We start from the raw sequence: 21611 nt of genomic DNA, 5'->3' as shown, positions 1-21611 counted from the left end.
GCCTTCAGATGTTATGACAACAATAGGATTTGACAATAAAATCTGAAATAGTCACCGTTTGGGCAGATACTGTCTTCTTATTTCTAGGTCTTGCAGCTGTATGAGGAACTTGTGTAAATGGGAAGTGTTTTCTACTATAATACCCTCTGAAATTTATGCTACCAAGTCATAGTCCAGAAGGTTTTTTAATGGACATGTGTCCATTAAAGGGGAGGCTGTAATGAGTTTGTGATGTAACTTAGCTAAAATACTATTTAGCCAGCAATTACAGATTTAAAAAAAAGCCTCATTCCTTTGTAATGAAAAAGTGCATGTGTTCAGGAGCTGCTTCTGTGGCTGTCCTGGAACAGTTTGTGTATATAACTGCAGTGTGGTGATAACTAAGTATTCCTAATCTCAAATGGCAGAGCAAGAAAATATGTGAATAAGTGGATCCAGAGATTTTACAGTGCCTGTAAATTTTCCTGTGTTATGCAATAATTTTTGGATTTTAAGTTCTTAGTCTTGAAAAAAACCCATATTTCAGTATCTACAAAAATGTGTCAGGTTATATTACAGGCTAGAGGCTTTCTTGCTTAGCAAAGTGATAGTTTATTGAAACACAAACCCCTAATCTTGCTGGGATTTCAGCCTGTCTTGTTTTCTCCAGAATTTTTTACTCTATGTGTAGATCCTATAGTAATACCCTTTCAAATGCATTTGTATTCTTGAAAGCTGGTAACTGTTCTGTTCCTTTTTTTTGGTAAACAGAAAAATTATTCCAATGGACTGTGTAAACAGCCAGTACAAGTAGTAGATAGCAAGTAGATTTTTATTCATCAATGTTGATTAGAACATACATTTCTATTTAACTATTTGTTTTCATTTGGAAGATACGTTAATATATGTACTCTTTTTCTCTGTTTTCTCATAGGGCTGCTGTGGCATGTGTTGGAGCATTTTATGAAAAAATGGGGAGAATGCTGGGTAGTTCTTTTCCAGAAACTGTGAATAACCTGTTAAAGTCTCTGAAAAGTGCAGAGGTAAGTTTCAGTTTGTTTATGTGATCTTAATTCCATTTTAAACTGAAACCTGCTTCCTCCAGCATTGTTTGCCAGATTGTCTAGATTGTTTTTCTTCTGCACTGAAGGATGCAAATCACTTTCCTAGCTAGTTTCAAGTCTACTGCAGTGAGTTTGGACTTTATAATGTGAATATTGTAATAATTACTTCATCGTTGTGTCAGTAATTAAAATTCAGAAATGACTTTATCTGTCATTTCTAACTACTGTGTTAGGGTTTTTGCTAATAAACATTTAGTTGTTAAAACTCTGAATAAACATTTAGTTGTTAAAATTAATAATGCATGCTTAAATTTTGCAGGGAAGTTGTTACTCTGCATGTGAGCAGAATACATTGTATGCTGAAAAGAGAGAGTGTGTCATAATATTGAGGGGATGTATCCTGGGCTGTCAGTGGATCTGATTTTGTGCAAATAGCTCTGTTGGGACAAGTTGGAATACTGACTGTGTGGAACTTGTGGTGGCAGCTGTTTTCTTCAGCTGTGTTGTTGTACCTGTGTGATTGTTTATTTATTTATTTATTTATTTATTTACTTATTTATTTATTTAATGTATTTATTTATGTGTGTATGCTCTCAGATTGTAAGTACCTGCCTGTGTGCAGGTATGGCATGAAGCTGCTGACTTACTCAGGCTTCCCATTCTCTCTTATCAGCTGCTTTTTCTTTTTTCCCCCCAAGTCTGCAGTTGTTAAATAGTGGGGCAGCGCTGAAGCATTTTACCTAGAGCCAGTTTCTTGGCTTGCCTGGGCTCAGTTTGTGTCACAACTGAGGGACTTTAAGTAAAGCTGTGTGTGGTGTTTACTTCTATTTAAAATCAGCTATGTATCAGTGATATATGCCTTTGTTTTCAATGTTTGCAAAAACACTGCTGCGTAGAAGCAGGAAAATGTGTAAGTATACACCTAATTCTTAATGTAACTGCTGTGTCCACATTTTTGCACCATTTTTTTTGTGTGTGTGCAGTCTCAGGGCCGCAGTGAAATCCTGATGAGTTTGCAGAAAGTCCTCAATGGACTTGGAGGAGCAGCAGCTTCTTGTCACCGTGATATTTATAAGAATGCCCGTTCTCTGCTGACGGACAGGTCGATGGCTGTGCGCTGTGCAGTGGCTAAGGTGGGTGTCTTCTCACCAGCCACAGACATTCTGGTGCTGTGACTTGGCAGTACCTGCACCTGAACTGGCACCTGTTGTTCAGGAAGGGAAGTTTGATAATTAGTTGGACAAGGTAAGTCCTTACTAGTTTACTCTGCAGGCTCAGACAATTGACTAATTTCACAGGTACTGTAGTACTGTATTCCCCACTTGATAAAAAAGTATGAGATAGAATATGTTATCTGTGAGCCTCACTGGGAGAGGTTTTTGGTAACATAGTTCTTGTGTAGAGCTTTCTTTTAATTTTTTAATTTATGTATTACCCTCTTCCATGACTCTTCTGATTGTTTACTCAGCTAAGATAGTTGGCATGTGGGAGAGTTTGTCTAAATTAATTCTTGAAATTTTCATATTAAAATATTTTCTGAATAAACCTGACAATTGCAGCCTGATACTTAGATAAAATGTAAGAATGGTCTCCTGGTGCTTAGCAAGTCTATTTTTCCTACAGTGTCTGCTGGAATTACAGAATGAAGCAGTGTTTATGTGGACAGCTGAACTAGAGAATGTCGCAACGCTGTGCTTTAAAGCTCTGGAAAACTCAAACTATGGTGTGCGAGTTGCAGTGTCAAAGCTTTTGGGGACAGTCATGGCTACAGCACTGATACCAAAACAAGCAACAGGTACGAGCCCTTCTGGATTCCATGTCCACATTGGCAGACTTAGTGGCACCTTCAGTACTGTGTTACATTGACAGTGCTGCATGACACATTGTTGTTCCAGTAGGTGGAAGCTTGTAGATGGATTGTTTGTTTTTACAAAAAATAAGCTAAAAAGAGTGCAGAATCTCTGTTGTAGTCATACAAAGAAAAGACAGAGCAAACTATCAAAAACCACTTGGGAGAAGTGGCTTATTTTTTAAACAGGCAAGTAAATTGTTATCTGAAATGTTGGGTAGATTTGTTTTTGCAAGACAGTTTTGAATTAGTAAGTCTGGTTTCAAGATCGTTGCTTGTGCTGGTTGGATCTTTGGGAATAAATAATTACTTTTTTTTTTAAAAAGTGATGCGGCAAAATGTGAAGAGAGCCACTCTTGAGGAGGTCTTGGAGCTCATGGCCACAGGATTTCTGCGAGGGGGATCTGGATTCCTGAAGAGTGGTGGAGAGATGCTAAAAGTAGGAGGATCTGTCAATAGGGAAGTGCGAGTTGGTGTTACCCAGGTTTGTAATTTTTTCAGTGAAGTAAAATTTATAGATAATTCCTTTTATTAGGAAAAATACACATTTCTGTTCTCTGTTTCTGTATAAGTTAATTTACAGGTCTAATTTGACTCTTCTGTTTTGTGAGATGTACATGAGGTATCATTCCCCTATCTACTTTCTTCTATTATTGATATGCAGTGACAATGGATTAAAATAAGAGCTAAGGAAAACTTACTTGATCAGTGTATATTAGGTGAGATTAACTTGCAAAAATATTAGAAAACTTAGTATGTTAAAGACTTTAGTTCCTTTTTAAAATTTAGTTTCTTTTTAGAGAGGATGCTCTGTTACCCTTTTGTGGCTCCTGAATGTGGAAGTTCCTCTTGTCTGAGAGAGAAAGGTGGTGGCAGCATCTCTTTAAATTCAGACATTCTCATGCCATCATGTATCTCAGTATGCTGCAGTACCTTCCCAGAATCCAGATTCTTTGCTCATAGGTTATTTTTTGAAACCCTTTATTTTGTCTCAGCCTTTTCAGGTTAACTTGGTGAATATTCCAGGTTTTCATTGTGAACTGGAACATGTTGATGTTGCTTTTATTTACATGATGTTCTTTACTTTTTTAGAAAGAGGCATATTTAAAGCAATGAACTGGGGTTTTTTGCTGTCATCCAAAGTGTATTTTATGCATCACAGTACAGGGGCTACTCTTGGTACTGGAGAAAGTTGAGTTTCAGCAGCAAAGATGTGAATTTTGAATTAGTTCGTGCTGAATAACTTCATTAGGTTAAGGCTGCTTATTGCTAACTGGTGTTGCTACTATTCTGCATTAGAGCCTGGCTGTAGTTTCACACAGTCTTTTCCTTCTGTTTTAACTGGGTTGCTGTGTGACTTCTGGATCTGCAGGCCTATGTTGTGTTCGTTACAACACTGGGAGGGCAGTGGCTGGAGCGCAACTTTGCCACCTTTCTGTCCCACGTGCTTGATCTGGTGTCCCATCCTCGTGCAACCCAGACCCACGTGGAGGCTGTTTACTCTCGAAGATGTGTGTCCTTTATCCTGAGAGCAACTGTGGGCAGCTTGCTGGGGGAGAAAGCACAGATTGCAGCTGCCAAAGAAATATGTCAAGCCATTGGTAAACAAATGAAGGCAGTGGGTGAGAACCATTTTTCTTCATTCAAGACCACTTGAAAGTTACTATCATTTTACTGAGGCAGCCATTTTTTAGCTTTCTTCTACTGTGAGGAGTAATTTTGTTCTTATGGGAAATGATAGTTTATCTGCTTTCTGTTTCAATGTTCAAAGGTTGAATTCTGCTTCAAAAGTGATTGTATGACACTGGCTTGTTATCCCAGATAGCAAATGCATTGTCAAAGGCCTAGGATGGAAGTGGAGAAGAAAACTATGCATTTGCCATCTATCTTGGGATAGGTTGTCTTGGAAGTCATGCAGAGTTCTTTACTAACAGTGTTAAAAATCCTGTAGCTCAAGATCTTGTAGATCCTTGTGTCTCCCCTGCTAATATCCATACTAATATCCAATTGGATTTTGTGATAAAAATGATGTAATCTGAAGAATATGACCCCTTTGCAAAACTTTGCAGAGTATGGAATTACTAAGAGGGCTAACAAAACTCTCTTGGCATCTGTTTCTTATGAAAGGAAGTAGCTCAAGCTGGAGATTTTAAAAGACTAAATTGGAAATACTCATCATTTTATTTACCAAACATATCTTTCTTTTCTGCTGCCATCTAATTGGATTCTAAAACAATGCTTAACACACGGAAATGAATTTGATTCAGAAACTTTTGCAGATTCTTCTCATAACAATTTTTTTATGGGGTAGGCATGGAACTTTAGAAGGTTTCTCATTATTGTAATTACTACTTCCAAGAAAACAAGTCTATTGAAAATGCTGTTTCTGAGAGGAAACAGTTGCAGAAAATACTCCTGCCACCTTGTCAAAGTTGCAGGAAATTCAGTTGTGTATTTGGATAGTTTGAAGAACTTACATATTTTTGAGGATTTCTCATGAATGTGATGAAAAATGGGAAAGCTTTTTACTTGGTAATAATTGCTTCCCTTCACATACAGCAGACCATTCTCTAAATTTCTTTTGTAGTAGACACACAAACATTAAGCTTGTACTGAAGTCCCTTTTTGAAGAGATAGTTGCTGCTTCTGGGATATTTTGTAAGAGAACATACTATGGAATTAAGGAACTCAATTGGATTACACTGAGATGATTAGAAATTGTGATTAATTATTTACTAAAGATCTCTTTTTTAGTTTCACTGAACATACATGCATGCAAATTTCTATGCAGAACCTAGATTTGTCAAGATTATATATTATATTTTGTTACTGTATAGATGCACACATACAGTTACACTGTTTGTCCTACCTCTAGTGCTTTGCTATCCATAATAACTGCTGGGCATCCATTTTTTTATGGTCTTTGGACAACTGTGTTGGGCTAATAGCTATAAAATTCTTTCCCCGCTGAATATGTTCATTTTGTTAGTTTTCACTATGACCAGACTTGTGCTTTTGTTTGAATGTAGGATTGATGTCAAAATGAAACTGTCACTTTCTGTCCTGTGAATGCTTGGGTGGAATTCTGATTGTAGTTAAGCAAGACACTCTTGTTCTCTTTTCTGCAGAAGCAGTAGTGAATGATGCTAACAGTGAAAATAAATCAGGAGCTGCTGATGTAGCTGCAAGCCAGCACGTAATGGTGTGTGCCCTCCAAGAGCTGGGTAGTCTGGTTCAGAGTCTGAATGCCACTGCATCTCCTCTTATTCAAGAACCCTCTATTGGTATGCAAATAAATGGAAATAGATTAAGTGAGGCATTTGAGCAATGAATATGAAAGAAATAAATCTCTGAAATTGGTACTTCCTGTAGTACTCCAGATAACTACATTTGTCCACCTCACTGTGTGTAGTACCCTAACTTTAGTTCAAGTTTGACCAAGTATTAAACAGCTGTTTGGATAGGAGTCTTTCTGAAGCTCTTGCTAAGGGTGAGTGAAGTGGTAATTTTTGGTATTGGTTTGTTTACAATAATGGTTTTATAGAAAATGCATTGTTTTGCTATGTAAGGTCTGAAATATTTGCTCCTGGAAAACATTGCCTTTAAATACCAAATTTCTGGAGGGAGGTAAAAGTGTTTTGTTGAGTTGAAGCTGTTGGTAGGCCCCTTTTAAAGAAGTAGTTCTTTGGCTGAAGTTGGTGTAGGATTTTCTTCTTGTTTGTTTCAATATCTGAATCCACACTTATTCTGTAGTGTTACTGCTTTAAGTTTTTTGAGTTTGTGGAGGCTTATGTTTTTTCCACTGGAAGTACAAGCTTCTTTAGACACTTCATCATATAGATTGTTGTGTTGTTGCATATGACATTCTTCCCATGCTGATTTTGTGCCAGCTTTGGAGTAGGGAAGACTGCTCATAATTATTCCTTCTGGCAGCTGTGTCCCATAAGAACAGAGAGGACTGTATTTCAGTATTATTTCTGTTAGCTGTGAACTCAGCAGGTAGAAGTTGTTCACAGTTCCAGAGAAAACAAGCAGCAGTGGGGGCTTTGAAGATTTGGACTAAAGAAAATGTTTTTGTGGAGACAAATTGAACTGAAGGGTGCAGTTAGAAAGTGGGATTAGGTAGCCACAGAAGTTTGGAGAGTGTAGAAGGATATAAACTTGCTGCAGTGTGGACAGCACCATGTCAAAAGCAGAGTACAGGAGTCAGTGACATCTACAGCATGTGCTTGGCTACAGTGTGAAGCAAACCCAAAAATCAGTGTTACTGTTGCTCTGTTACTGGCAATCTGTAAAATATTATGGGAATTGTCTCATCCAGTTCTCTTCTGTAGCCCTGCTGCCTCTTTTCAGTGTTTAAGTATTAGGAGTCAGTGCTGTGGCTCTGATGGCTCCACCTTTGCTGACAAAACCTGATGGGGAGCAGCATAATGCTAGTAACAAGTACCATCTTTCCTGAAAAGGCAAAGTCAGCAAATTCAAGTAACTTAATTCTGACTTTCTTAACTTTCACATTGGCTGTCTAGTATTGATTCAGTTTGCTTGTCTGTGTATATTAAAAAGCATATGTATATTAAAAAGAGCACCATAAGTTAAAGACTGCAACCTCTCGTTTCTGTAGGTCTGTTGGAGACAGTAACTTCAGTTCTTCTTCATCCCAGCATGGCTGCTCGACTGGCTGCTGCCTGGTGCTTGCGGTGTGTAGCTGTGGCACTGCCCTTTCAGTTGACTCCATTTTTAGACAGATGTGCAGAAAGACTCAACAATCTGAAGACCTCCCCTGAAGCTGTTAGTGGCTACAGTTTTGCAATGGCTGCTTTGTTAGGTGGTGTGCATCAGTGTCCTCTAGGCATTCCTCATGCCAAAGGAAAGGTGAGATAGTAAGTGTTTTATCTGTGAGTGCACTAAAAGATACCTTTTTATCTACAAGTAAAAGCTTGGCAAAATGGGTGGCATGCTAATGAGCATTATTGAAACTGAGCTTGTGCCTTGTGCAAGAGTAGTGGCCAGAGCACATGCTTTTAGAATCTCAGTTGCAATATTTAACAGCTCTTTTCCTCTCTTTCAAATTTGATGAAGAGAAATTGAAATATTGAAAAATTGCTGAAGAGAATATTGCTGGCTGTGTTATCATATGAAAAACACTAATCATCAGCATGAAATGTAATCTGCATTCCTTCTTTATGGAAGGTCAATTCAAATGATTTGAGACCATCTTTAGTCTGTTAGAGTGACCAAGTAGAAGTAGCTTGCAGTGGCCTCATTTATGTTTCTGAAAGCCCCTGTGTTTTGCTCTGGTGCAGATGGTGGTCAGTATTGCCGAGGATCTGTTACGAACTGCTGCGCAGAACAGCAGGCTCTCCTTGCAGCGGACTCAAGCTGGATGGCTCTTACTTGGAGCACTTATGACTTTAGGTTTGTAAAAATGGTTTGATTTTTCTTTTTATCTCAAAGCTTGTCCAAATCTTCTGATTATCCACTCTGGCAAATGGTCTTTACGCATAATGGGCTCATTATCCAGCTCAAGAGTATTTATACAGGGGAAGCAGAGTGTAAGTGCACTTACTTCAGCAACGTTGTGCTGGGGAGAAGTGAAATATTAGTGCTTATCTAAGCTGAAGTATGGTAGAAGGTGTCATACGTGAAAAAAAGATCCTGTTCTGGTTTTAGAAACCCAGCCTTTAGTCATTCTCTGAAAGGGCAAAATTACCCATACTCTTCCTTCCTTAATACTGTGGTGCAGAAGAAATGGATAGTAAATAAAACCCAGTGAGCATTCCAACAAGTTGCATGTGTGTCTGTAGATAGGCAACAGCACTGCTAGAAGTGTTGTTAGTTTAAAAGCCCTTTGGTTTTCTTGTAAAAAAGCCAGCCTCATGTTTGTATCTGCTATTATAGAAGTATCACAAGTTGCATTTTCAGAGGTTGTAAGTACACTCTTGAATTTTGCAGCAGTGGCAGTGGTGGTGTTCTTTTCTGGTTTGTTTTGTGTTTCTTTTATATGGGAAAATATGATAAAGTTCTGATGCATTTTGCATTATTTTGATCTCTCATCAAATACCATTTGTGTTTCATCTTGTTTCTCTAAATTGTCTCTTTTACCAGCTTATCATCATATTTTTCTAACAGTGTATTCTTATTGTGGTTGTCCTCCAATATATTTTTAATGTACTTGCACTGGATCTTTTTCAGAAGTTTAAAAAAAGTTTGACTGTTAAACTAATTTACATAATCAGTAACTATCAGTTGTTTTTCTGTTTATTTTATGGACAGGGTAGAGCAGGCTAAAGAATCTGCCTTCAAAATTAATATAAAAAATTAGAAGGCAGAATAAAAAGACAGTAAAAAGACAGTTGACCATGGTTCTGTATGGCATGCCAGTGGATAGGGTAGTCTGTTTCCTATTTTAGGATACCCACAAGCAGATGTGATGCACAGTACTTACTTGCCACACTTTCAACCTAGGAATGAGACTTTCATTTGGTTTTCATCGTTCCAAGTAGAGCAGAAAGGAAGAGAAGTGAAGTAAGACAAAAATAGTCTGAAGAGCAAAAGCCTTCACAGCAGATTTTTCACACTTAAATACACATTTTTATTATACTGTCACTTTTTTTTTTTTAACTTAGGTCCTTCTGTTGTCCGGTATCATCTGCCTAAGATGTTGCTGCTGTGGCGAAACGTGTTCCCACGTTCTCTGAAGGAGCTGGAAGCAGAGAAGGCAAGAGGAGATTCTTTTACCTGGCAAGTAACACTGGAAGGCCGTGCTGGAGCTCTGTGTGGTAAGAAATCCAGACTTTGAGATTATCCCTGCGCAGTCAATCAAAACGTGATCCCAAGTATTGCAGAGAGAACTCCTGTAACTTCCCCTCTTTCTTTGAAAAGGAGTAAAATGTGTCAGATTTCCATCAGTGTGTCCTGGCTTTGACATACAATTTTATGAACAGATCACACAGTCTTTGAATAAACATTTTTAATTAATACGCTTTTGATATTCTCAGAATTTGTATCTTGTTTATGTCTTATATTTGTTTGTTTCAGTGAAAGTTTAAATTAAACTGTTCTATTATTAGCTATGAGAAGCTTTGTTGCTCACTGCCCTGAGCTCCTCACTGAGGATGTGATCAGGAAACTGATGACACCCATAGAATGTGCCATGACAATGATGTCACAGTAAGTAGGCAGTTTCTGCTCTTCATTCGCTTTTGTCTTTTCCTGGTCTTGAAATACTAGAACTAATTTGGAGTTGGGTTTTGTGGTTTGGTGTCTGCCCCTTCCCCCTGCCCCACCTGTAATTAAAATAGGACTTCTGAGGAAGTGCATGCCACTGATTTATGGCAACATACGTTTTGGGTTTCTTGAGTTTATAATTAAAGTTTTCTCTGTGCAATTACTTCTGAAAATGTGTCATTAATTGAGTAATGTTGTTCAGAGTGGTTCTCTGAACACTATTTTCTTGTCTTGCCTAGAGTTATATCCTGTGAAAAGAAGTCTGAAAATACTCTCTTCTGTAACTGCAACATTTCTGGTTTCTCTTTTTCATTTTTAATTCTATAGCATTCCATCAGTAATTAAAGCCCATGGAGCTCATCTCAAAGCCAGTGCAGCTATGGTTCGTTTAAGACTTTATGATATATTGGCTTTATTGCCCCCAAAGACATATGAAGGTACATAAATTTTTAACAGTTTTTGTTAAAGTAAAAATTCTGCTTAGTACTTGTGATGCATACCTTTGAAGCAGCTGTAAGAGTCAAAGTATAATTCTAGGAATCTCCAAGAATTTTGTACTATATTCCTCATTTTCTGTATGTTATCTTGGCATAATATAACTACAGAGTATGAGTATTGAAAAGCATTCATAGAGTGACACTTGGAGTATAGCAGTTATGGTCCCCTTTGTAGGATTGAGAGGTATGGAGATATGGTCTGAGATCAAATAATAGTTTTTAAAGTCATTGTTACTTAAAAGGTAGAGAACTTTATTTCTTAGTATACTGAAAAACAGATATGACAATGGAAGTTTAGTTTTGGTTACATTTGGGTTTTTTTATTTGGTTGGTTTGGTTGTTTTCCTTTTTAAACCTGATTTGATCGATTACACAGATCTGCTATTAGTAAATTGCCAACCAGTGTCACACAGTCTGACAAGATTAACTTTTTGGGTTTCTTTGTTAATTCATTATGTCTACATGATCATGTGGATGAACATGGGTTTTTTTCCTACATCTGGATTGTCATCCTGTAAGGATGACCCAATCTGTTTAGAACAGGACACGATTCTGAGTAATGTGCTCTAGTGGACCCTGCTTGAGCAGAAGGTGGGGTTAGATGACCTCCAGTGGTTTCCAGTCATACCTATTATTTAGGTGTTTGGGTACCCATGATTTGGGAATTGAGAGCCTACATTTGCATTTGAAGCCTTGCTCTCAACTCTGGTATTGTCAGGTTTACTTCTCTGTTAGCTACCTCTAAAACTGAAGTAATGGTACATTTATAACTTTTGATCACTGGCTGAAATGTTTTGGCTAAGAAGCAGTGGTGATTCTTTTTAATGTCTGTCTTTCTAGGATCATTTAATGCGCTTCTTCGAGAGCTGGTAGCAGAATTTACTTTGACAGACAACTCTGCTAATACAACCACATCACTCCTAAGGTCTCTTTGTCATTATGATGATAGTGTTCTGCTTGGCTCTTGGCTGCAGGAAACAGATCATAAGTCAATTGAAGATCAGGTAACAAAAAAAGCTAGAAGAATGAATTATCTGCCCTGTCTGTGTGATGTGTGTGTGGGGAAGCCTTCTAAAACTGGAGCTTCATACCTTGTTTTTAGTCTTATTTCAGAGCCTTTTTAGATACAAGTCCTTCCATCTCCAGGGTACTGTTTTGATTAAAAACCACCTACAGCTGAGATATAAATTGCATAATGCTACTCATAGGGTTGTGCTTAGTGAACCAACCTCATTTCTTTTAAAAAAACCCCTAACTCAATATCTCTTCCTGTCCGCCAATCTTCCTAGCCTAGAAGTTGTTCTCATATAAAGTTTTTTGAATTAGGAGAAATGTAGGTTCCACTTAACATGTTTCATAATGAAACTGCTGTCAAAATATCAATATTGCAAATGGTGTTATAGCAAAACAAGATTTAACTGGTTTTATAGGTGTAGTAAGAAATCCTTACATTTCATTTGAAAGTGTTGACACAATGTTGTTGGCTGAAACAACATTGCTCTTCTGCAACAGCCATCTAACAACAGGAGGGTGTCTCAGAAGGTTTCATTGGAGCAGATCCAAAAGCCAAGACTGATACCAAGGGTGTGGGAAGTTTTCTGAGCCAAGATCAGCATGTCAAAGCAAAAAAGAGTTTTACAAACTTCCTTTGTTTGTTGTGGAGGACATAGTAGACTTCCAGTGCAGTCTTCAGTGCACAGAGCTTTTTCACTCCCTCCTGCCTCCTTTTTTTTTTTCTTCACTTCCTGCCTGTAAAACAGTGGCAGTGTGTGCTCACAGCCCAGAAAGCCACTGGAATCCTGGGCTGCATCAAAAGCAGTGTGGCCAGCAGGATAAAGAGGTGGTTCTGCCCCTCTGCTCTTGTGTCCCCAACATAAGGAGGATATGGAGCTGTTGGGAGCAGGTCCAGACGAGGGACACAAAGTTGATAGGAGGACTGGAGCACCTCCCCTGTGATGGTGGGCTGAGACAGCTGGGGCTGTTCATCCTGGAGAAGAAGAGAAAGTTGATTGGAGACCTCAGAACAACCTTCCAGTATCTGAAGGGGGCCTTACAGGGAAGCTGGAGGGGGAACTCTTCACCTGGAACTGTAGTGATAGGACAAGGAGTAACAGGTACAAATTGAAAGGGGGAATTTAGGTTAGATATTAGAAAGAAATTTTTCACTATGAGAGTGGTGAGACACTGGAATGGTTGCTGTGGGAGCTTTTGGATGCCCCAGCCCTGGCACTGTTCAAAGCCAGGGTGGATAAGGCCTTGAGCAACCTGTTCTAGTGGAAGATGTCCCTACCCATGGTAGGGTAGCCTTGGACCAGATGATCTTTAGGATCCATTCCAGCCCCTAAATTTCTATCATTCTATGATTCTCTTGTACTTAGTCATGTTTTATCTTTTAATGATATAGAGGTGTCAACAAACCTTGCTGTGTTTTCTGTCCTTCTAAGAAGAATACAGACCTACTAGACTCTAATTTTGTTTCACGATTAAATAATTGATAAAAATATAGAATTTTCTTCAGAGAAAATAGATGATTGTTTGATAGTGTTTCATGAAAGAATGATGGTTAGGAAGTATTTCCTTGATGATAGGAGAGTTTATAATTTTAGTAGTGTTTCTAATTCTTTCTGTGTATGGCATATCATTGCCAAAACCGATAATTTAATACACTGTACTGTAACTCTCAGAGTGACTGAATAACCTTCTGTCTGAAATGGTATTTCATATTCAATGGTTCAGAAACTATTAATACCAGAATTAATCTGCTTTTCTCTTAATTTTCATCTCTTAATACCAGAAGTAATAGTTTGTATATTTATCTAGGTGTTAACAATTTTGACCCTTCAGAATTCAGCTGACCCTGTAAATGCTAATGTGTACGCATGAGGATACTGCACTTGTATTCAGGTGCTTGTAAGCTATTCTCTTGTTTTAACTACTGCATATGTGTCTTGGTTATCTCTAGTTCCAAATTTTATGTGCAAAGGTATATTCAGAGGTATTGATGTTGTGTGGAATTTTGCAGCTCCAGCCAAACAGTGCGTCTGGAAGTGGTGCTCTGGAACATGATCCCTCTTCCATTTATTTGCGCATCCCTGCTGGTGAAGCTGTACCTGGTCCCCTTCCTTTGGGAGTATCTGTCATTGATGCATCTGTGGCTCTCTTTGGTGTGGTTTTTCCTCATGTCTCTTACAAACATAGGTCAGTTTACATCAGTGTTCAATTTCAGAACCTAATGCCTTGTTTCTCTGGTACTGTTGTGGTGGGGACTTTTTTATTTGTTTGTTTGGTTTTTTTTCCTGAAATAAGAATTGACTAAGGTATCAACTGTCTTTAAATTCAGAGTTTAGTATTTGATGCCCATCCAGAATGTGTGTAGTCACTTTAGAAATAAAGTGATTTCCTCAGTTTTATCTTTTTGAAGATTAATGTTCAGAGATGGAGACTAGATTCTTCTCTTTTCGTGCTGCATTTAACAGTTGTAATATCTCTGCAACCAAAATTTCCTGTAAAAGTACCCATTGCAATTAACTTCAAATCAACCTTGAAAACAGCAGGGGCCTCCACTGAATTTCATTTGGCTGCCATAAGTAGGACCATTTGATTTATAGTCAGCAAGGAATTATATGCACAATGAAAAAGAGGAAATGGAATTCAACGTATTTTCCTTTGTGTTTCACATTACCTCTACAGAGTTATGAGTTGTCAGGACTAATTTTGTTACTCAGTTTAGGCAATTTGTCCCTGAGCACAGAGTGAAAACAGTTCTAAGAAGCATTTAAAAGTAAAATCAGCTTTCAATGCAAATCTTTTGGGAGCAGTTTTTTCATAGTAGTCAACCTCATTTGGTAGTAAGTGCAGGATAGGCTTGAGACCAGCTTGGTGTAATTCACCTTAGTCTATACCTGTTGTTAATGGTGAAAAGATGTAGCTTGGGAACTGCTGAGTAATTAATAATGCAGATTATTCATTACATTCCTGTTTTTGGTATCTTCAAGGGGATGTTCCTCCTCTCAGTAATGTTTTCTGGGGAGGAGTGGGGGCTGGAATGGATGTTAAATGGGAAAAACAATAGAAACAGAAAAACAAATATGAAGGGTAACACTATTTTAAGTCATAGTGGAAAGACGGCATTTTTCCACTCTGGTCCTCACAGCTTTCTGGTTATACAGCCATATGCACCTGAAGATTCACTTCCTCTTGGTGGTGTTTTCTTCAAAGGAATAGTAAATATTTGTGGATGAACTAGGAGAACCAGCAGAGGGATGTTCAGAGTAGCCCTGCTGTTAGTACTTACAGCAAATAGCTTCTGCAGCCCCTGAAGCATAAGTTCTGCTACTGAACTTAAAAGGCCCTTTTGTTGTGTGTGGTTTTTACCAGCTGTGCTTCAGTTTGTATTTTGAAAGGCTATCACTTCAATTATGTTCATTCCTTTGTTTTAGATTACAGATGTTGGATCACTTTGCTGAATGTGTCAAGCAGGCTAAAGGTGTTCGCCAGCAAGCTGTGCAGCTTAATATCTTTACTGCTGTTCTTAGTGCCTTAAAGGTAGGACTTGTAAACTTGTAATGAAAGCCCAAGTTCATCAGTTTGCATTCAGTACAAAGGGCTGTTAGAAGAGTGGTACTAAAGTTACTCAAGAATTCAAAAATTTGAAAATTCCAGAATTGAATTTTTTTCTGGATACTAGCTTAAGCTCTTGTCTTCATGTATCAGTACAGAGAACAGATGAGGCTCATGACTGCATTCTACAATCATCAGCATCCTATAGTATTCAGCATTCTATAGTATTCAGCATTCTATAGTAATCAGACTGTCTTTTCATCTTCAGTCCTCTGGTTTTATTTACACTGGACTCACGGATTTAAGTACTTTATCATGTATACTCAGAAAACCCCTCAAGTCACAGAGTATTGTGCAGATGTGGCTTGTGTAACTGAATACACAAATAGCTTTGGGTTTACATTTTGGTTGCCTTATTGCACAGAGCTCTAGGTGCTTATGCCCAATCCCACTGACTGCAGCTACTACTGCGTGCTCTCTGTCTAGACTTGGAAATGCAACCTGGTGCTATCAAGTCAGAAAGTAAGAGAGCTAGTCAGAAATAATGACTGCCCAGTTTAAGTTGTTACTGGAGCTCCATGTCTTTGGTTGATTGGCAAAACTGGCAAAACAGCACCTTGGTTCTTTGCATTGTTCTTAAAAACGTGATTTACAATGCTACAAGTTGAAACGTAGATTCCGAGGCAGATTTCTGGAAGCTCCCATGCCATGCCAAGTGTTCAAAAAATGGGCAAAATTGAGCTAAGTGAAGACTTCAGAAAATTATGATCTAAGGTAGAGCCTTTGACTTCTTGCTCTATAGTACATGCAATGTTTTTGCTTTACATGTGTTTAATTATTTCTCCCAGAGTAAAAGAAACTGCAAAAGTGCTGTTTAGCGTTACTGTTTTGTAAATATAAAGGGCTGTATAAATGTTTGGAAGGATGTGATTATAAAGAAAAAAATACTTTCATGTATCTATAATGTCTTCAATTTAAGTGATTCTTGTAGAAATGTAACCAGTCTGTAGTTTCTATTAGATTTTTGCTGTCAGATTTTTAAAGCTTCTCCTTTGTTTTTCCTGAGGTGTCCCATGTAAAGCTAGATCATATTTGGTAGGATTAGGGTGCATGTAGGTAATGCATTTGATAAAAAAGACTGGTGCAACAGGTCTTCCTGTCTGTGAAATAGGTAGAATATTGACAAACATCATACCCAGGATGTTGTTGATTTTGAGTTTCAAATGTTTTCAACCAATTTATTTTAGGATAAACTACCACAAACTGAAACAAAAGCAAAAGCACATAGTTTTTACTTGATGGTCTGAAATATATTTTCTTTTTCCCTGCATTGGGGTATTATTGGATTCTTCTTCTTCTTTTTTTTATTTTATTTTAATTTTTAATGTAGGGTTTAGCTGAGAATAAAAGCACATTAGGACCAGAAGAAGTCCGCAAATCTGCTTTGACGCTCGTAATGGGTGCCCTTGATAATCCTAACCCTATTCTGAGATGTGCAGCAGGTGAAGCTCTTGGCAGAATGGCTCAAGTGGTTGGAGAGGCCTCTTTCATTGCTAGAATGGCTCAGTACAGTTTTGATAAGTAAGTTGATTTTAATTCAGAAAATGAAATAAAATTTAATGTAATATGTAATTTAATGTAGTTTGGAAGATTCCCTTTCTAAATACCATATTCATTATTCTCTTCTTTCGTGCTCGATCCCTATGGTTACATAGATCTAAGAAAACTTTAAACAGATTCTTCTCTTTTGGATTTATTTCATATGAGGAATAAAAGCTGAATTCTTAAACACTTGGAATGTGAAATGACACTGGTGAACAGCTTTTGAGGAGTTAACCTGAAGGTGACTAAACTGTATCAGATAGATAAGCACAGCTTACATTAAGTATGTCTGTAATGTCAATTATGTAATAGTGGTTCTGTTTCACTCTTTACACATTGATTTAACTGATTTATTGGCCCATATTATTTTCATATTCTGGTGTTTATCTTGGGTCTTTAGAAAGATATCTGGTAGAAGCAACAAGATAGTATGTTTCCCAATTTCTTGCTTAAATTTAAGGCATCAGCATATTTCTGAATCAGAATGCAGCTGCCTCAGGGCTGCAGCCCATGTTTTTGGCTGGGCCAGGTGCATGAGCATGGCCTCAGTCCAGCTCTCTTACCTCTGAGTAGTTAAATTTTTCTCACCCTTTTATCTTGTAATAAAGTATATCATCCTTGCTGTCTTTCATTGAATTTCTATTACTGGGACTTTCCTTGGTTTCTTATCTAGATTAACTTGTTAAGTTGTTAATGGTTGTCATTCTGTTGACAGTCAAGTGATTTTTTTTATACTTGAGATGTGCATTTACTTTGTTGTTCGCTGATGGCCAAAAGCATGCATGTCTCTCATATTCAGTCAACCTGGGGAAAAAAATCTTTGTCCTTATTAGGAAATCCCTTCTTTTATCTCTCTTCCTCACCACTGAAAAGGCTTCGAATTGCCAGGTGATGTATGTGACATGTATTCAGAAGCAGTATTGTGGAAAATACTCAATAAGTCAATGCATACAACTTCCTACAACCAAATAATTCAAAATGCTACTCCTTCTGTTTTAGTTTCATTGTAAAGGGCTATTAAAAAATTAAAAGGCTCTCTTGGAAAAGCCATAAAAATCAGCTGTAGAAGAAAACAGTTATATAAAAAACTGGATTTGCCAGTTTGTCATTTCTCGGTGTGGGTTGTCATTTTTTTATTCTTAATTCCTTTTTACATCAGTGGTTTTGGAATGATTATTAAATTAGTCTGCTCTGAAACACTGTAAAAACACTGCTCTGAAAACTTGTAAAATCTGGATTCTTTTTCTATATCTGTTTAAACTCTTCTTCATCTAAAAGGTCAAGTTCTGACCAGAAAAAAAGAAAATAATTATTAAAATACATTCTTTTCCTCTTGTTTTATATGTAACATGGATTAATAGCAATCTAGAATAAGTACATTGTTTTTGCTGTTGTTTAGGCTTCTCAAGATTTTGTAAGATGGCCTGCAAAACTTTATTAGTCTTTTGCACTGTTGTAGTACTTGTAAGATTCTGTGTAACATACTTACTGAATGAAGTGATTTCTTTATATTTAAACATTGGTAGGTTAAAATCTGCTCGAGACGTTGTGTCAAGAACAGGCCATTCCTTGGCTCTGGGTTGTCTCCATCGCTATGTTGGTGGAATAGGTTCTGGACAGCATTTGAAAACTAGTGTCAGTATTCTCTTGGCTTTGGCACAAGATGGAACCTCTCCTGAAGTCCAGGTAAGAAAAAAAACCAAAAAAACCAATCACCACAAAATTACTTAAAATGTTCAAGATGAAGATTAAAAATTAAGCTACATGTTCTTATATTCTTTAGTAGATGTTGTCACATGTAAGATGTGTAGCATGTGCCAGAGAGTGTGAAGAAAGTGAATCCATGTGCTAAGGAGCATGAAGAAAGTGAATCTTTTCTTATAAACTCCCAGAGTACAGAATCCCAAAGCTAAAGTGTAATTAAAATGTAACTTCATGGCAATTTAGAGAGACAGTTGGAAGTGGTCAGTTTAATTCAGAAGGACACGTGTCTGCTTGTCAGCTGTGCCAGAGTGATGCACTGTGGGCATATTCCAAACTGCCTTTACAGCAACATGTGTTAGTATTGCCTTAGCTGCCTAAAAGGAAGCTTTTAATAGCTGATAACTGGCATGTAATCACTTACTGGAGACTCAGGTGATGAGCAGTGGTTTCCTTTGCAGATATCACATACACAGGACATCATCTTTGCATGAACACAGAAATCTGTTGCAAGCTAAATTGCAGTTAGGGGACAGAAAGGGAATCAGTAGGAGCCAAGTCTAAGATAGGGAGGGGTTTCTGTCTGCTGTGGACTATAGGTTTGTGAAGTCTCACAGGAGGACGACTATAAGGAGTCATACTTACACCTTGGTTGACTGTTAACTTGATAGAACATGCTCTTGAGTACCTTCTTATTTCTTTTCCTCAGAGCAGCAAAAAACGGTTTATCAGTTGGGAAGACAAGCCTAGTTTTTTTTGGAGATAATGTTAAAAAAATCTATAAATACAACTTTAGGTCTCTTTTGAATTTTCATGGTTTAAGGAAAGACAATGTGCAATTTGCATATGTAACCAACTTCAAGTATGAGTGGGTAATTTGAGGCATATAATTGTGCACCAGTAATTCCAAAAAGAAATTGGAAAGGTTAATGTTTTATGAAAAAAAAAAAAAAGAAAAATAAGTATAAAGGGGAAGTCCAGTCTGAACTTGCATATCTACCTTACTCTTTGTTGAGAATAGAGCACCCAGCCACTGTGAAAAACTAAGCTTTTAAACCTCATCCCTCACTGAATCAGTGTGGTTACACAGAAACTGTATGGAAGTATGAATAATGGAAGTTTACAGGAATGAAAGGATAAGCTGTAATGTGCTACCACAGGATTAGGACTGTAGAGGTAGTTAGATGATTGCTAGTGCTAATGGTTTTTGGATTGCATCAGAAAGGATTAAAAAGAAGCAATTTTAAAGGCAGGTTTTCCAGCTTATTCCTAAGAGTCTAGCTTTGTAGTAATAATAGTCTTTTATCTTAGTCATGTGTTTAATGTGAGAAAATTCTGAAGTAAGATCATTTAGTACAGTGTTATGGGGAGATAGCTAATGCTTTCAGGTCTGTCAGTGGAATTTATTTCCAGTGAAATGTCAGTATCTAAAAGGACAGTCCTCTTACCTGCTTCTTGCTTTGACAATTACAATAAATTACTTTGCTTTTTTGTTGTTTACTCACCTTCAGCTGAAATAGGTCTGTCTTTCACCATTTTTTCCCCTCATGCTATAGTACACTGACTGAACAATACTGCTTTTTTCTCTTGTACCTGCTAATAAGAAAGTTAGAAAGATGCATGTGAACCTTTCAGCTTGTCATGAAAATCATTTCCTATTGGAATATAAAAGACCATCTCTGCTAAGGGCTTTGTAAGCTGCCCATTTCAGACTCTTCCTCCAGTTTTATAGTGGAATGATTCACTCTTTCTCCTGTTTCAAGCCACTTTTCTTTTTTCCTTTTTAAGTGGATGTGTTGTTTGTGCTTGTATTTTTCTTTGAAGTGCTTAAGCATATTTTTTCTCAAATTCTTTGTCACCTTATTTCCATTATCCCCAGAAATACTGATAACCAAAAAATATGTTAAATATATTTAAACTCTCAGGTGATTCCTTGAGGTCTGGGAAATTTGGAAACACTTCTGGAGTCAGGGTAGTAAATTAGATGTGCTTAAGAACAGGAGTACGGAGCTAGGCTCCAACTGCATAAAAAACTGTTTAATTTCCTGAATGCATTACTGAAAAACATTCCTTTGTGGTTTTGGTAGACCTGGTCTCTCCATTCCCTTGCCTTGATCGTGGATTCCAGTGGACCAATGTACCGTGGGTACGTGGAGCCGACGCTCTCGCTCGTTCTCACCCTGCTCTTGACTGTCCCACCATCACACACAGAAGTGCATCAGTGCCTGGGCAGGTGCCTTGGGGCTATAATAACTACTGTTGGGCCTGAGCTGCAAGGTTAGTGGCAATTTGATGTGAAACAAAAAATCTACCTTGTATAAAGATGATATTATTATCTTAAATGGAAGAATATAAGGTTTTATTAGTTGCAGGTGGGGGAGGCAATGTTGGCTGTTTCAGTTACAGTCCTGCAAACAACCTCATGCTGATCCTCCTTATGACTGCTTGGGGCTTTTTGGACTGCAGTTTGAGATTTGTATAAAGAGGTTGATGTATGGTGTTTTGGCTAATGGTAAATGTGCATGGTAGGTAAGCCATGGAACCCTTGCTGCATATTTTATTGTGTGTATCTTTGTGGGGCATCAGACAAGCTTTTTCCTCCATTTTTTTAAGATGTGTTTATTTTATTTTAAACTGATGGCAAGAGCTTAAGTTTGATACAATGGGTGATACTGTGAACTATAACTAATTTCCATTCATTCTTGATATCCTTAGATCTCTGTACCTTATTGTAGAGACTTAAAATCTTGTCATGCTGAACACTGTGTCTGAAATTCTGTGCCTCAGGTGTTAAAACCACAGATTTGTAACTTTGTCTAACTGGGATTTTTAGGACTGTTTATAGGATGGTCTTTGATCTCTCTGGTCTACAATGCCAGAGAGCCACTAATGGAATTTTAACTCTAAATGACTAGACTTAAGATTTTAATTATGACATAATTCTAGATGGTTTAATTGAACTTGTGTATCTGTAAACCTTTTGACCTGGAATATGGTTAACTTTTAAAATAACTTAAGTAGAATGCCTTCTGCAGGTTATATTTCTGTAATTGAAAATATTTTTATAAACCCGATGTAGGTTAATTCTTAAAAAGCAGAATTGGATTGTTCTTCAAATCAAATACTGTTCTT

The 21611-nt window shown here is 37.5% G+C and overlaps 1 protein-coding gene across 4 annotated transcripts in view; it reads left to right on the top strand.

Moving 5' to 3' along the window:
- HEATR5B (HEAT repeat containing 5B) overlaps positions 1-21611 on the top strand; it is a 55460-nt gene that overhangs the window by 4204 nt on the left and 29645 nt on the right. For all 4 annotated transcript variants that reach the window (XM_071429557.1, XM_071429548.1, XM_071429567.1 and 1 more), the window contains 17 exons: positions 914-1022; positions 2027-2176; positions 2667-2838; positions 3219-3376; positions 4265-4514; positions 6021-6176; positions 7514-7764; positions 8196-8307; positions 9519-9671; positions 9963-10062; positions 10447-10556; positions 11457-11620; positions 13639-13814; positions 15056-15161; positions 16567-16757; positions 18305-18464; positions 20567-20756. In XM_071429557.1, the coding sequence (XP_071285658.1) occupies positions 914-1022; positions 2027-2176; positions 2667-2838; positions 3219-3376; positions 4265-4514; positions 6021-6176; positions 7514-7764; positions 8196-8307; positions 9519-9671; positions 9963-10062; positions 10447-10556; positions 11457-11620; positions 13639-13814; positions 15056-15161; positions 16567-16757; positions 18305-18464; positions 20567-20756 (2708 nt within the window). The remainder of the gene's footprint in view (positions 1-913; positions 1023-2026; positions 2177-2666; positions 2839-3218; positions 3377-4264; positions 4515-6020; positions 6177-7513; positions 7765-8195; positions 8308-9518; positions 9672-9962; positions 10063-10446; positions 10557-11456; positions 11621-13638; positions 13815-15055; positions 15162-16566; positions 16758-18304; positions 18465-20566; positions 20757-21611) is intronic.

The sequence above is a fragment of the Agelaius tricolor genome, unplaced genomic scaffold, assembly GCF_023055355.1.
Source record: "Agelaius tricolor isolate 1412-34295 unplaced genomic scaffold, bAgeTri1.0.p SCAF_1, whole genome shotgun sequence".
Lineage (NCBI taxonomy): Eukaryota > Metazoa > Chordata > Aves > Passeriformes > Icteridae > Agelaius > Agelaius tricolor.
Note: the sequence above shows the minus strand (reverse complement) of the source record. Positions and strands in the feature narration are given on the sequence as shown.